The sequence below is a fragment of the Bos taurus genome, chromosome 15, assembly GCF_002263795.3.
Source record: "Bos taurus isolate L1 Dominette 01449 registration number 42190680 breed Hereford chromosome 15, ARS-UCD2.0, whole genome shotgun sequence".
Lineage (NCBI taxonomy): Eukaryota > Metazoa > Chordata > Mammalia > Artiodactyla > Bovidae > Bos > Bos taurus.
In genome coordinates, this window is record NC_037342.1 from 43,512,237 (window position 1) to 43,528,598 (window position 16,362).

Genomic DNA, 16,362 nt, shown 5'->3' on the forward strand with positions numbered 1-16,362 from the left:
GATCGAGCCCTGGATGTCAGCATCTCACATGTATCACCTCCCTGCCCTGCTGGGACCAACCAATCTCCACCCCCAGTTCCTCCCCATGTTTCTCAGCCACCTCACCCTATGTCCACATGACACCCTTGTCCACAGTTCTCTTTTATTTCTTCCATCCTAGGCACCCCCTCTGTGGTCCCCTTCTCCTCCTGCCCTCAATCTTTCCCACCATCAGGGTCTTTTCCTGTGAGTTGACTCTTCACATCAGGCAGCTTAAGTATTGGAGCTTCAGCATCAGTCCTTCCAATGAATATTCAGGGTTGATTTCCTTTAGGTCACCAACTCAATGGGCATGAGTTTGAGCAAACTCCAGGAGATAGTGAAGGACAGGGAAGCCTGATGTGCTGCAGTCCATGGGGTTGCAAAGAGTTGGACATGACTGAGCAACTGAACAGCAGCAGGCATCCTCACTGCCAGGCCCCAGGTCAGGTCCCTACTGGCACCAACCAGGGCTATTTCAGGCACATGTTTGAAGCTGGACTCCCAGGTTTCAATTCTTCCCTTCTCTGAGTGCTGTCTTATCCTTCCCAACATGAGGGGCTGATCGTGTCATCCCAGCTCTGGTGATTTCCAATTGCGTCTCTGATGAAGTGGGAACTTCTTTGCCTGGTATTTAAGGTCCTCTGCAGTGTGACCCCAACTTGTTTTCCCAGCTCTATCTCCTGTAACTTCCCTACCTGTACCATGCTTCAGTCAAATTGAATGACCCACAGTTATCTGGACATACTCCATGTCCCCCAGCCTTCCTGCTACACTCAGGCCCTTTCTTCTGCCTCCAGTCCCATCTCCTGATTTATCATTGAAGAAAGACTGCAAGGCTCACGCCTTCATCAGCTTTTCCAAAGAACCCATCCTGAAGCCCACAGCCAGATGTGACCTCTGTCCTCTGTGCCATTTACCTTACCTCACCATTACTCCTTCAGAGTCTCTTCCCCTTTGCTGAAGTGGATGCTCCTAGAGCCAGGGAACTGCATCTTACTCATCTGTGTTTTCGGAGAAGGCGATGGCACCCCACTCCAGTACTCTTGCCGCCCATAGATGGAGGAGCCTGGTAGGCTGCAGTCCATGGGGTCACGAAGAGTCGGACACGATTGAGTGACTTCACTTTCACTTTTCACTTTCATGCATTGGAGAAGAAAATGGCAACCCACTCCAGTGTTCTTGCCTGGAGAATCCCAGGGGCGGGGGAGCCTGGTGGGCTGCCGTCTATGGGGTTGCACAGGGTCGGACACGACTGAAGTGACTTAGCAGCAGCAGCAGCATCTGTGTTTTACTGTCTCCTCTAGCGCTGAGCTTTGGAGAGAGAAGGTAAATACTTACTGGACTGATTACCTTGTGTCCAGGGGGACGGCCTGTTTAAGGGAGCCACGGACCTGTGAGGGCTGAAGTTAATTACCTGCGGTCCCACTGGCTTCAATTCTGAGAGCTTCTGTGACACAAGGACCTGAAGAGGGACCTCGTCTCTGCTTAGCAGGAGCCCCTGAGCTGCTGGGCAGTGGGGTGGGGAGTAGGGTGGGGGATGGGAGGTGCTGGGCGGGTGTGTGTGAAGCAGCCCCACACGCAGAGGCTCAGCCTTCTCCCCCCGCAGACGTGGACGAGTGCCTGGAGAACAATGGCGGCTGCCAGCACACCTGCCTCAACGTCATGGGGAGCTACGAGTGCCGCTGCCAGGAGGGCTTTTTCCTGAGTGACAATCAGCACACGTGCATTCACCGCTCAGAAGGTATCTCTGCTCGGCTGGGGGGGCGGGGGGAGGGGCAGCGCCACACCCGAGAGTCCCCCTACCCCAGTGGCTCTAGAGGGAAAGCATGCCATGTGTAAAGTCTGGAGGCCTGACAGGCAGGGTATTTCAGCTTCACCTTCCTCACTGGCAAAATGAGGGAGTTGGTCTGGGTGAGTTCTGAGGTCTCTTCAGACTCTCACAGTTGCTGATTCTAATCTCTAAATAGACACATGACACATTTCAAACATGACGATGTCTCAGAAGAAATGATGATCTGCCAAGTTTTTGGAAAAGGTGCTGCAAAGCACAGCCGGCTTTTTCAAAGTGCGAGCCCGCTCTTCGTGGGGAGGGAGGGAGGGGCTGGAGCCTTCCCGTGGAGACTCAGTAAATGGCCCTGTTTTCAGCAAGAGCGGGCCTTCCCTGTATTTTGTATTTTTGAACTCTGACCTCTGGGATTCCAGGGGGCAGGTGGACCCCTTCCCCAGACTGGGGGGGGGGTCCTCTATTTTAGGGTTTCCTTCACCCATATTGCCATTCACCATTTCTCCATAAATTTGCAGAAAACTCCTCTCCTCTGATGGCTTTCGTTCTCTCTGCTTTGTGTTTATACCTATTTTCTTTTTCTGTTAGTTCAGTGGATTGTGAGGAGGGAGAGGCATTAACTTCTTGTGGCCAACCAACCATTTTTAACTCAATGATGTGGTTTTAATCCTTCCCTGCTCTTTCTTAAGCCACAGAACCACACTTTGATGGCGGTATGTCTCCCATGGTTGCTCGTGCCTGTTTTTAAGGGAAGTGCTCCAAATACTAGACTATTAAGTCCTTTGTGCTGCTTGTTCATCCTCATAAGTTAAAATGAGGTGATTTTCAGTTTTTCTACTATTTAATCACAAGATTTATAGATTTATTATTTTAATTGTGGTGGTTTTAGTAATTTTTCAAGGGTTTCTTTGTGGAAGATGATTTTTGCCTCATTTTCCAAGAATGATGGCTCCTTCCTTAGCCCTCACCAGCAGGCCTGTTTGGGTACTAAGAAGAGGAGTCAGAGAAATGGGGAGTCGGATGCTCTTATCCCCCAGCTTGCTTACTGTCAGAGTGTGAGCTGGTTACTCATAGCCCCTGGCTCTAATCAGGTGATCTCTTATCTCGTTTAGGTGTAGCCCTTGACTGAGTAGCAGGTTTGATTTTCGTTTTCCCTGTGGGGTTCTCTGGACTCTTCCATGAGCTGTACCTCTTGTCCGAGGCTGAATTAAGATGCCAGCAGCACGAGGATGATCCTGATCTCAGGGCCCCTCCCCTTTGGTTGCTCAAAGCTGCTTCCTGGAAAGTCCCTCTGGCTTCCACTTCAGGTGGCAGGAGGTAGAGCTAGTGGTCCTGTAGGTAGAGCTGTGATTGAACACCCCCAGTATGGGTCCCACCTCTCGTGAAGCCACTGGCAGTGATTAAGACCTTCTCTTACCCTCACTCCTCCAGAGCAGTGATTCAGCCCCTTTCTCCTGTCCCCAAGTCCCCAGACTGATGACAGACACAGGCTCCTCAGACTGCAAGACCATAAGAGCAGTTCCTTTCCACAGTCTGTGTTTTCTAAATTTTTTATGATTCAGACATTCTTAGAACCCCTAAAGAGTATTTAAAATGAGGATATTTGTTTGGGGCTAAAACCCAAGTCCAAGTATTGGAGTTGTGATCTGGAAGCACTCTGTGATTTTCTGTTGTGTTTCAACCTGGCTGCTGGGTGAATTCATGGTGGCATGAGCCCACAGATTAGAGCAGTTTGCAGCTGCCCACTTCCATTGTAGGGTTTTAACTCTCCAAATAGAGCCAGCGGTAAACAGTATTCCTCTAGGATGCCCTCCTTGAAGTGCACATTAAACTCCTGAAATCTATATTAAAATAGGCTTTAAAACCCACAGCTGATCCTTTAAAAATGGTTGAAAGAAGGTAAACACTGCAAGCTAGTATTTTCTAGAGTCACCAATGTTGTTATTAATAATTATATGCTAAATGTTCTTTAATATAAGGGATCATACTAGTTAACTCTGAGAGAAACTCAAGCTATTTGTGTGTTTTTTTTTCATCCTTAGAGACCCCAAAGTTCTGGTAAAGAGACTGTGTGTTTTCACCCATGTAATGGGGGTAGGCTGGAGAGAGACACATGGCCCCAGCCTGCCTTTGTCCCTATTCATGGGTGCTCAGGCTCTCAAAATGAGCATTCCTCTTTTGTTTTGTCCGCTCTGAGAATATTTCTAGATGTTTGCACCGCTGCCTTTTTAGAGTAGTGGGCAAGGTGGCAGGTTAGTGAGTAACGGGCCGTGCTGTTAGCAGGATCTGTTTCTTCCTTTTCTTGCCGTATTTGCAAGGCTTATTTTTATTCAGTTCCCAATAATATACTTCAGTGAGACCCTGGGCCAGGGGTCCCCCAGAATGGGATATTTCTCAGGTTTCTGAGCTGTTTCCTCCCTGGTGAACTAACAGTCCTAAACATAACTGTCCAGGCAGTTTCTGGGATAGCCAGGACCCTAGCTGGGTCCTCCAGTTTGGACCAGTCCATCTGCCTGCCCTAGCAGTGGCCTTGTTTTGAGTCAGGGTACTCTGAAAAGCCTCGGGGGCCCCTCTTAAAAAGCCCTTAGCATTTCCAGAGCCATTTAAACCTTCAGTGTCTTCTGGTAACTTTAGGTCTTGCTTGGTATGATGTGACATCAGGGGGCAACTTCTTTGTGCATCCTCATGGTATCTGGTGCACAGTCAGTTCTTACAAAATATTTCTTGTGCAAATGAATTGCTCTGAGAAGCAGTAAAGGTCACTTTGCAAACATCTTAACAGACTTGTAAATGAAATGAAAAAGAAAAAGAGGAAGAAGCAGCTGATTTGTATGGGAATGTGCTTTGGGGTACTTCCCCTCACTCCCGACCCTGGGAACCATCTTGTGCGGCCCAGCATCAGAAACATTGGGAAGCAGCCGGCATGAGATATTGAGGATAGTCTCCCGGAGGGAAGGAAAATGATGTTTCTACTGCTGCCTTTTCTTGGGCACTTTACATTTACCACTAGATGCTCCTGGAGCCTGTTAGTGTAAATGCCCTGCTGATCCAAGAACAACTGTAATGCTGGGTGGGCCTTCTTTGGAGGACAGGATGCTTCCTGGAGGCATCTCCCACCTCCTGTGCCATCTTAGTACTGGGAGAAAATAATGTCTTCAGAAATCACCGGCCCAAGCCAAGAGAGAGCTCCCCCCTGACCCAGTGCAAGCTTCTTTCTGTGTTAATTGACAGCAGGCCTTGGCACGGATGAATGGATCCCAACCACCTCCAGCAGATTGAGTGCTGGAGCTCAAACAGCTCATAACTGTCAGATAAAAAACAAGAAGGTTTTAAGAGAATGTGAGATGTATTAGCTGTTGCCCTCTCTTTTGGAATAGAAATGACATCTGTTTGTATTAAAACAATCATTCCAGTCAAGCATAGACGCATGGGTCCCATGGTGAGATTTGGAGAGAAATGACTTTTGACTTAATTAGAACCAATTGGCTAAGGTTTTAGGGGCACAATACAGAGCAGTATTGGATCCTGGAGAACTCGAATGAAAGCTTTTTGTACTCATGTTAAAAGAGTGCCACTTCCAGTATTAGAAAATGTCTTGTCAGTGGAGAATCAATGAGAACCAAATCCCTACTCTTAAAAATGTTTTAGAGTTACATTGCACAAATGCAAAAAACCATCACATGAATACATACCTATTTAGTTCAGTTCAGTCGCTCAGTTGTGTCTGACTCTTTGCAACCCAATGGACTGCAGCATGCCAGGCTTCCCTCTCCATCACCAACTCCCGGAGCTTGCTCAAACTGATGTTCATCGAGTTGGTGATGCCATTCAACCATCTCATCCTCTGTTGTCCCCTTCTTCTCCTGCCTTCAATCTTTCCCAGCATCAGGGTCTTTTCAAATGAGTCAGTTCTTCCCATCAGGTGGCCAAAGTACTTGAGTTTCAGCTTCAGCATCAGTCCTTCCAATGAATATTCAGGACTGATTTCCTTTAGGATGGACTGGTTGGATCTCCTTGCAGTCCAAGGGACTCTCAAGAGTCTTCTCTAACACCACAGTGCAAAAGCATCAATTCTTCGGTGCTCAGCTTTCTTTATGGTCCAATTCTTACATCCATACATGACTACTGGAAAAACCATAGCTTTGACTATATGGACCTTTGTTGGTAAAGTAATGTCTCGGCTTTTTAATATGCTGTCTAGGTTGGTCGTAGCTTTTCTTCCAAGGAGCAAGCATCTTTTAATTTCATGGCTGCAGTTACCATCTTCAGTGATTTTGGAGCCCAAGAAAATAAAGTCTCTTACTGAACCCCATGAACAGTATGAATAAGAAAAAAAGATATGACATACCTATTAATGTTGTGCAAACCAGGGAGAGGTTTTGAGAATACTCTTGGGTGTGATAACAGTTCCTGCAGAGTGCTAGGATGTGGCAGAGTCCTAAAGAATTGGTATTGAGAAGAGGCATGATGCTGGCAAACCACACAGATGTCTGCTTTGCTGCAACCCCATCAATTAGATAGATGCATGCTAAACCATCGAGGAAAATAACTCCCTTCCCACCATATTTACCACAAGATCAGGCCTAATGAAAATTACAGTTTACCTGGGAGGGATTTAACAGCAGCTCAAGGAAACCACATGTATGAGGTCTCTCTCTTCTTTCTGCTGTTGACCTCTGAGCCTGCTGAGGGAGGGCCCAGGAACTAACTGAAGGAGGTCACATAAGACAGGTCCCTGGCAGATGTCCACGGGGTGATGCCAAAATACAGAAGTAATCACAGTCACCTCCAGAGTGTGGATTTGGTGGGGGTAGAGAGGAGGGTTGAAATTTTCTGAAAATCATCTGCGAGAATATATGAAAAGGAGGACTTCCCTGGTTAAGACTGTGCTCCAAATGCAGGGGGCTTGGGTTGAATCCCCGGTCAGGGACCTAAGATCCCACACACCATAGAGCATAGTGCTCCCCTGCCCCCCAAAAAGAATCTGTGAAAAGGTTGAGAATCTTCACCTGTCTATCTGCAGATTTTTGTAGAGAGATTCTCCTTTTCTGTTTGCATTCTTGATCAGCATGGGTAATAGCATGGCAGAGATAAGATTTACTGGGGTCCACAGGTTCTGATTCCACACCCAACAGAGAGCTCCTAGTGGTACTTCTTTTTTTAAGTTTTTTGATCACACCACGTGGGATCTTAGTTCCCTGACCAGAGATTGAACCCAGGCCCTCTGCAGTGAAAGCGTGGAGTCCTAACCACTGGACTGCGAGGGAATTCCCTTCTGGTGGGTACTTTTTTCTAAGTGTATTGAGTAGGCTCCTATCTCTTTTGGAGAATTGAAACATCCTATGTTTTGGGTGACCTAAGAAAATTTTCATATCTCTGTTAACTGGCTTGATATGAATGACATATTCTTGTAAAACGTGGGGCTGATGGACACCCAGGCAGGCAGGTTTGTGGCCCGCCTGCCAGCCCCTCCAGATACTCCGGGGCTCTGGATTCTGGTGCAACCTGGTCATCGGCTGCATGCCGCTGTTTTGCAGAGGGTCTGAGCTGCATGAATAAGAATCACGGCTGTAGTCACATCTGCATGGAGGCCCCGAAGGGCAGTGTCGCCTGCGAGTGCAGGCCAGGCTTTGAGCTGGCCAAGAACCAGAGAGACTGCATCTGTAAGTACAGACTGGTACCCCGCCCATCCCTGCACCCTGGGAACCCCAAGCCATCCTACCCCAGAGGTTGTCTTGTGCAGCCCAGCATCAGAAACATCAGGGAAGGTAGCTGGCGTGGGATACAGAGAATAGTCTCCTGTAGGGAAGGACAATGATGTTTCTAAAGGGACCAGTCAGAAGGAGCTCACACTCAGGAGTGAGGAATGTGAATGCTGGGGCACAGGTCTCCCTCTTTTCATGGAATAAAATAAAATTTCCTCATTTGGCAACTCTTTGATACCCGCTTCCTGCTTCTTGTACAAGCCTCACCGACTTCCTTTCTCCAAACACCAAACTCCTTGCTTTTGGAAGATAGTTCCCATTCTTTCGTGCCTTCAAGGCTTTTCCAAGCCCTCCTCCCTTCCTGGCTTGGTGAATTCTCACTCAATATTTATTTACTTATTTTTGGCTGTGCTGGGTCTTTCTCTAGTTGTGACGAGCAGAGGCTAACTCTTCTTTGTGGTGCTCGGGCTTCTCATTGCAGAGGCTTCTCTTGTTACAGAGCACCGGGCTCCAGGGTGCACAGCCTTCAATAGTTGCAGCACCATGTGGGATCTTCCCAGACCAGGCATTGAACTTGTGTCCCCTACATTGGCAGGTGGATTCTTATCCACTGTACCACCAGAAAAGTCCTCACTCAATTTTTAATATCCTGCCTAGCTTCTAATAATGAAAAAGATAATAGGTACTTTGGGAGGGCATTTAATATGTGCAAAGGCTTATCTAAAGAGGTGCCATATTCCATTTAATTCTTACAGGCATCACCTTATGAGCCAAGTTGAGAAAATTGTGGAGAAGGTAAAGCTATAAGGTCACAGAGGGAGCAGGTGGCAAATGTAGGATTCACACATACATCTAGCCTGACTGTAAGGCTTGTGCTCCTAATCACCATGCTACACGACCTCAGAGGCAGTCCCCGATGGCCTCAGACAAGGCCGCCAGTTGGTATTTTGCCTCCCGCAGTGTTGTTTATTCCTCAATTATAGCACGTGGCTCTGTGGGTTGAATTGTATGTTTATGTGTTTGTTCCCCCAGCTATGAACCTCTCCAAGTCAGGGATTTTGTCTTACTTTTGCCTCTTGGTCTTGTCCTGGATGTGTTCAATACACATTTATGTAATGGATGAGTCAGTACATGGTGTACACAGTCCAGATGCAGCTGCCTCGGGATGAAGAAACACAATAATAGCTCCGACGGATAACAGGAAACGACCACCATTAAAGGTGTTTCTAAACCACTATTTATGCCAGAGGAAACAGTGAGGGTTTCCTTTTAGGAACTCTTCCCAAAGTCATTGGGCTTCCGTGGTGGTTCAGCTGGTAAAGAACCCGCCTGCTAATGCAGGAGATACATGAGATGTGGGTTCCCTCCCTGGAGGAGGAAATGGCAACCCACTCCAATATTCTTGCTTGGAAAATTCCATAGAGGAGCCTGGTGGGCTGCAGTCCGTGGGGTCTCAAAGAGTTGAACATGACTGAGTGAACATGCACCTCTATTACATTTTGGGGTTTCTCAGGTGGCTCAGTGGGTGAAGAATCTTCTTGCAAATGCAGGACATGCAGGAGTCATGGATTCGATCCCTGGGTCAAGAAGATGCTCTGGAGAAGGGCATGGCAACCTGCTCTGGTATTCTTGCCTGGAGAATCCCTTGGACAGAGGAGCCTGGCGGGCTACAGTCCATAGGGTTGAAAAGAGTTGGACACGACTGAAGTGACTGAGCATGCACGCAGCATGCCCAAAGTCACGGACCTTATAGAAGATGCCTGCAGTTTGCTAGGGTTGGTTGTTTACAGTGAGTAGACCTCCGTGGTTAAGAGATGGAGAGACAGGGACTTCCAGTGGTGGAAGCCACTGGACAGGTGGTCCAGTGGCTGAAACTCCACACTCCCAATGCAGGGGGCCCAGGTTTGATTCCTGGTTGGGGAACTAGATCCCACATGCCACTACTAAGACCTGGTGCAGCCAAATAAATAAATATTAAAAAAAAAATAGAGATAGACAGTTTTGCTGGTGAGACTTCTCTCTGATACCTCCATCACAAAGCAGAGCACGGCCTCATAGCCTGACAATCTAGGGCTTATGCCACCATCACCATCAGCAGGTTCTGACAGCCTCACAAGCCCCTAAAAGTGGGACTGGCTACAGCTATCCTCAAAAAGAAGACCCAGGTCTCTGCAGGAGACTCACCTGTGGATGAGATTCAGCATTTTACAGCCTTTCAGGAGCCAGTAGACTACCTGAGAGTTTATTTGTAAAGATTTAAAATGTTTTAAAGATATCATTGCTCAAATAATACCATAAGATTATATTCAGATAATATTATAAAACTTAAAATAATAAAAAAAAACCCAGAATTTCACCACATAATCCAGCTGTTTTGCTTTTCTCATATTCCTATTTAGTTGTTGATATGCATATGCAATTATTACACAGCTATAATCACAGAACATTTTCTTTCTCACAGCACAAATTTAGTTCTTTTAAATTAAAAAATTAAAAATGACTGTATAAGAATTTAAACAGTCCAAAGAAACATATAACCCTCCCCCACTCCCATTTCCTTTGCCAGAGGTAACCACTGTTCAGTTTGATGAATAGATAGTTTTGTGGTTGGCTTTCTTCCCCTCCTTGGCTTGTTATCAATGTGTTCATACACAGTCTTTGTAATTATTGGTTAATGTTGCATTAACTGTGCGCGAAGAGTCATCATTTCCTCTGATTACCCTCCCTTCTAACTAATCAGATGTAATCTGATGAGAGAAATCCTAACATACGTATAAATTAAATACCATCTGTTCCAGACATAAAACGTGATAACATTTCCAAATGTCCCAGTACTTCTTCTGATAGAGCAGAGCACTAGTTTAGAATCCTTTGGTATCATTTCCTTTAAATGGTGAAAATCTCCCTTCACCTTCACATCTCTGTCTTCCTATGTAGTGTTGCTCAGATCTGTCATTCAGCATTTCTACAAGTCTTATTGTGACTGCTTGCTCACATAGACAGGGATATGGACTGAGTCAAGGGTCTTTTACGCACAGTCTCTAGTACATGCTAGGTGCCTAAAGACCTCCTGAATGAGAATCAGAGCTCTTTTGGAGGAAACAAAGCCCCAGGTGTGGACATCTCAGTGTTTGATGTGTCGATTCATTTTCTCTTAGTGACCTGTAACCATGGAAACGGTGGATGCCAGCACTCCTGTGAAGACACCGCTGAAGGCCCAGAGTGTAGCTGCCATCCTCGGTACAAGATGCACTCGGATGGGAGGAGCTGCCTCGGTGAATGGTGACCCCAATGCTGGGTTAGGGTCTTCCCCAGCCTGCTCGCCACTAACCCAACCCTTACCCAAACCCTAACTATTAATAGTGTTTAGAACCAGAGGTAGGGTGTTGCCAGTGCACTTGCCCTCAAGCGGGTTCCATGCTGCTTCACATGGGGCAGGGGCAGTATTCCAGACCTGGAATGGGGGCCCTTTTCTCCCTGTGAGAACTTGGAGAGCCCTTGTTCCTTTCCTGGACTAGGCTGCTCCCGGAGCTGATATTCTGGAGATTGGTCACCTCCCAAGAGAGCTGTTCATGATGACAGGGTGGCCTTTGCCGTCAGCAGAAGCCAGAGTTGCATGCTTATGGCTGGATGCCTGCCCTGTCCATCGTGATGTGTCCTTTGCTAGCTCAATTTTAGAGGTTCCCTGATCCAAGATTCTTTTTGTCCTGAACTAGGGGTTCTGAAGTGAATCTGAAGCTTGCATTCCCCAGGGTCTGTGGTCAGTACAATATAATAAAAAAAAAAACTCTTTCCCGTATTTAATGTCTATTAAGGCTCTGTGGCCATGTAACACAGAGCCTCATTGCAACATGTTTTTTTTGAGCAAAGAGTCACATTTCTCACATTGTTCTCGTGTCTGGGATTTCCAAGGAAGTGGTTGTGCTGGGGATGAACAATCTGACTCATTCAGTCTGAGAACTGTGCTCTTTGCGTCTCTTGCAGAGCGAGAGGACATTGCCCTGGAGGTGATGGAGAGCAACACCACGTCCGTGGCAGATGGGGATAAACGGGTGAAACGGCGGCTGCTCATGGGTAGGCACCTCACACACACCCACCAGCCCAGCCACTGCATTGTCCCTTTCCGTCCCCAACTTACAGCCTCAGGACTGAACCTGGGGCCATGTGCCCCAGACCAGCTGGACCGGAGTCAGCAGCTCCTGTCCAGCTGAGGTGTGTCTGTTCTCCACTCACTGCTGTTGCTAAGTCACCATCCAGGACCCCTGATCCAGTGGGAAGAACATCGATTCAGCTGTCAGCGTAGCTGGTTAGCATCTGAAACTTGCCAGACTTGGGACTTGGAAACACTGTGTCCTGGCCTTCCTCTAAAATGGATGTAATACAGTTGATCTCTTCGGGCTATCAGGAAGCTCAGCTAAGACAATAATATGCCAAAGTGCTCAGAGTCCACTGCCTGGGACTTAGTGGGTGGTCAGTACATGTCAGATCCCCTCCACTCTGAGTAACTATGAAGAGAGAGGCATTTTGGGCAGCCCCTGCTTAGCATGGCACTTTGGCTGGGTGTTTGTCCACTGAGTCTTCTAGTTCAGACTCAGCTGTGTTAATGGCAGGAGAGATGAATGGAGAAGAGCGGCACTTGGCTGAGGGACACAGGAAGGTCTGCCAGCAGGCCCGCTGGAGCTGCAGGCCACAGACAGCAGACACTCAGCCTTGGCTGTGGGGCGGGAATCAAGCAGCTCCTTTGATGTTATTATTCTGGAGAAAGCTTGGCTTGACCTAAATGAAACTGATCTTTGGATAGCTTCTGGATGTAACGGTCAGGTAAGATATTAAGCAGCCGTTGGTTACCAGGCAGGTGACATTTCTGAGCTCTTTTCTGCTCTGCCCTATTAAAATTATTATTTTTAATTGCCTTAGAACAGTATGTATGAATAATATAAAAACCTTAAAGAGTTAATTAGTACTTAATAGTACTTATAATGAAATAGATCATTTCCTTGTCTCATAACTTGCCATTTGCCAGTGGCCACAATTTTTAATTCTCCTGGTTGTTTCTTCTTCTCCTGACTTACCCTCCCCCATATTTCTGAAAAGGGAAGTGTATATAGTTATTTCTTGATGTCAGGTGTTTTTTTTTACCCCTTCACCACAGGGTTCATGGGATCTTAGTTCCCTGAGCAGTGATCGAACTTGCATCCTAGGCAATGAGAGCACGAAGTTTTAAGCACTAGGCTGCCAGGGAATTCCCCTGATGCATCAGTTTTAAATAGTAGTTTTTGACTTCCTACCACAGAGGATTAAGTTGTTAAGCTCCCTTTTGACCCCCTCCCCCAATACACACACAGACTCCCTCATACCCTTAATATGTTGTTATTCAGTCACTAAGTTGTGTCCGACTCTTTGCAACCCAATGGACTATAGCCTGCCAGGTTCCTCTGTCCATGGGATTCTCCAGGCAAGAATACTGGAGTTGGTTGCCATTTCCTTTTCCAGGGGATCTTCCCAACCCAGGAACTGAACCCAGGTCTCCTGCATTGGGGCAGATTCTTTACCAACTGAGCTGTAAGGGAAGCTAGTTTTCTTAGTACCTCTTACCATTTTGTTTTTTTTTCCAAATTTCTGGCAGACCTCTAAAACCCTTTACAATGTGTTCAAATACAGCAGATAACTTGCCAATTGAATTTTTTACAGAAAAGTCCCTTCTGAGGCTTCCACCCTGCTCCAGTGGGGCCTCATTCCTGGGCCAGTTGCATATCTGTCATCTTGGCCTTTCCTGGAGCACCCACTTGGAAATTCCCTTCCCCATGCTCCAGCTTTGCTGGATCCCATGGCTTCTGTTTTGTTAGTTTGCAAGGGTAGATAGAGATTTTTTTTAAAACTCTGCACACCTGAAAATGCCTTTATAGTTTACCTTCCCCCTTTCTTAAGAATTTGGCTTAGTAGAGTTCAAAGTTGGGAAGAATATTCCGTCAGAGTTTTGAATAATGCCCTGTTGTTTTGAACATTCAGTGTTCTTTCCAGAAGTCTAATTCTTGATTCTTCGTGTGAAACCTATAAAAGCTTCTCTCTGGGTGTTTTTAGGGTCTTAACGTTGTCCCTGGTGATCTGAAATTTCATGACAGTGTCCCCCACTGAAGAATTTGTCTCACCTGTTATACTGAGCACTCAGTAGGCCTTTTCAAGAGGGACATTCGCGTACCTAGGTTCCAAGAAATTTTCTTTTATTTTTCTTTCAATAATTTTCTTTACTTTTCTCAGTCTTTCTGAAACTCCTATTAGTTGACTATTGTAACTCCTGGTTTGCTCCTCAAATTTACTTCTTTTTTCTCTTCTTGATATTTACTTCCTAGGAGATCCTTCATTTTCCCCCCTAAACTTTCTATAGAGTTCTTTTTATATTTCAGCCTTCATATTTTAATTTTTTAAGAACTTTACTTTGGTATTTTGTTGTTGGAACTTGTTCTTATTTCATGGATGGTTTTCTTACCTCCCTGAGGAAATTAATGATAAGATTTTCTAACTTCTCTATTGTTCCCCTGTATTAGCTTTGTTTTCCCCAGATTCCTTTTCCGGTGTTTGTTTGACTTGGTGTATTATTTCATACTAGAGGCTTTCCTGAAATGTCTGGTGATCCTTGGCTGACTTTTCATATTTAAAAGTGGAATATTGAAAAGCCACTTGGATAATCTGTCAACTGGTGGGCTTTATGCTTGGTGGACTAGGCAGTGGCTTAGTCATTTCATCTGGAGATCTTCAAATGCCAGTATCTGCAAGTCTTTTACTTGGGCAGGTCAGTTTAACTGGAGAGGAATCCTTCAGTCTCCTGCTGGGGTTATTTAGGCTTGGCTGCCAGTGTCCCAGGAAATAGGGAGACAGAGGATGAAAGTGAGAGATCGCTCTTTTCACAGTATAGACTTTCACCCGACAGCATCTCCCCTTCCTTCCTCTGCTATTTCTGGTGCCCATGAGTCCAGGGTTTCTCTGGTCTGACTTTTTCAGAGACTATATTAATCTGCTTTAGCCTGAATAGGGATGAACTATGGGCTATGGAATTAAGATGGCCATCTGGGGGCTTATTTGTTATACGGACTCTCAAATCAGTCTTCATATTTTAACTCCATCCTTACCTCTGCCTCTCGAGTAACTTTAGTGCTTCCAATTCCCCAGCCCCTCTGGGATTCTGTGGCTCACATGAGCTGACCACTTGTTGGCATCTCTCTGCAGACTGCCAGGGTTTAACTGCTAGTTACCGTTCCTCCATTGATATGCTACTTCCAGAAGATTTGACGTCTTTCATCTATTATTTTCTATTTTATTTGTCCTTAAGGATTTACACTTAAAATTTTATTTACTCTCTTTTTAGTGAGGTTTGGAGAGGAAACAGAGATAAACATACTTGTTCTATCTGTCATATTTAATCAGAACTAAGTTTGTCCTCCAAGACCTCAAAAAGAAGTAGTTTTGGGTGTAAAGTCAGTTTCTGGTAGCTAAATGCTAACAGTTGAATGAATGTTGAATGCGTTTGTGTATTACTTGGAATTAATGCAAAGCTAAACGGTTAGATACGATTTAGTAACTGCAACTGAGTTTTCACATAGCCATAATGGGTCTTTCTCCTTCCAAGGAAAGGTAAACTTCTAATTTGAGTTATTGGGCAGTTGCCGAGGAAGTCATTGGTCTGCAGGAAGAGAAGGGCTGAGATGAGTGATATTTCCCCTTTCTCACTTTGCCCATAACACACAGTGAACAGACAAGGTTCAGGTTAAAGGAAGGGATATCCCCCTTGGCTCTGTTCTGCATTCACATCTAGCCTGCTGGAAGAGGTTGTCATACTCAGCCTCTTTAGTGTCTTCACTAAAGAACATTTGGTTCTTTAGTGTCTTCACATCTTTAGTGTCTTCACACCTGCCAGGAACTTTTAGTGTTTTCACATCTGCCAGTAGAGAGGAAAGCAGGTTGGCAAGGGCGTCTGTCTCCCTGGCATCCTGTCAGGTTTCCTGGGGAGATGTCACTTATTTATTTGGCTGCTCTGGATCTCGGCTGTGGCATGTGAGGTCTTTTAGTTGCAGCACGTGTGATCTTTAGCTGAAGCATGCGGGATCTAGTTCCCCAACCAGGGACTGAACCTGGGTCCCCTGCATTGGGAGTGCAGAGTCTTAGCCACTGGACCACTAGGGAAGTCCCGATGTCACTTATGCAGAGAGGGGATGGGGAAGAGCTGCACTTGCTCTTCTTCTAACTCACCTGTGGGTGGCAGAGACTTGGGGTATGGCTGTGAGTACCCCACACACTCCCTGATGTTCATGAATTTTTGTCAAGTATTACCACTGCACGGATGTCCCTTTCCTCCCAGCTGTGTCAGCACTTCTCTACGAAGCTAACTGCCTCTTTCTTACCTCCTTGGCAGAAACGTGTGCTGTCAACAATGGAGGCTGTGACCGCACCTGCAAGGATACTTCAACAGGGGTTCATTGCAGTTGTCCCGTCGGCTTCACGCTCCAGATGGATGGAAAGACCTGTAAAGGTAGCCTGTGCCTCTCCATGCAGCTCACCTGGGGGAGTAAAGGCAGTTCTCCCCCTCCATGCCTCCTGAGCAACTCCAGATTTGCTTATGATTCATATTGATCAAAAGGAAGCGTTTCTTCCCTAGGCTAGTAGAAGGTTATAATTGAGTAAGCTTAATTAGAACCGACTTAATTACAACTGTAGAGAAGGTCAGCTTCTACAGGCACAATCCATTTCAGGCAGTGGCCTTATTAGAAAAAAGCAGTTGTTCACGGAAACATTCATTTCCAGGAGATAATATCATCCTATCATAAATAATAGCCAAGATTGTTATCCAGAGAACTTAAT

The 16,362-nt window shown here is 46.1% G+C and overlaps 1 protein-coding gene and 1 non-coding gene across 9 annotated transcripts in view; one reads left to right on the top strand and one right to left on the bottom strand.

Moving 5' to 3' along the window:
* Positions 1 to 16,362, top strand: part of SCUBE2 (signal peptide, CUB domain and EGF like domain containing 2) — a 68,203-nt gene that overhangs the window by 12,067 nt on the left and 39,774 nt on the right. For 7 of the 8 annotated variants that reach the window (XM_005216097.4, XM_002693059.6, XM_005216101.4 and 4 more), the window contains 5 exons: positions 1,628 to 1,762; positions 7,342 to 7,467; positions 10,668 to 10,784; positions 11,494 to 11,583; positions 15,917 to 16,033. In XM_005216097.4, coding sequence (XP_005216154.1) covers positions 1,628 to 1,762; positions 7,342 to 7,467; positions 10,668 to 10,784; positions 11,494 to 11,583; positions 15,917 to 16,033 — 585 coding nt within the window. The remainder of the gene's footprint in view (positions 1 to 1,627; positions 1,763 to 7,341; positions 7,468 to 10,667; positions 10,785 to 11,493; positions 11,584 to 15,916; positions 16,034 to 16,362) is intronic. The other variant, XM_005216099.4, reaches the window with a different exon arrangement.
* TRNAG-CCC (transfer RNA glycine (anticodon CCC)) lies at positions 15,615 to 15,687 on the bottom strand. Its single transcript has one exon. It is a non-coding gene; the product is annotated as a tRNA-Gly (tRNA).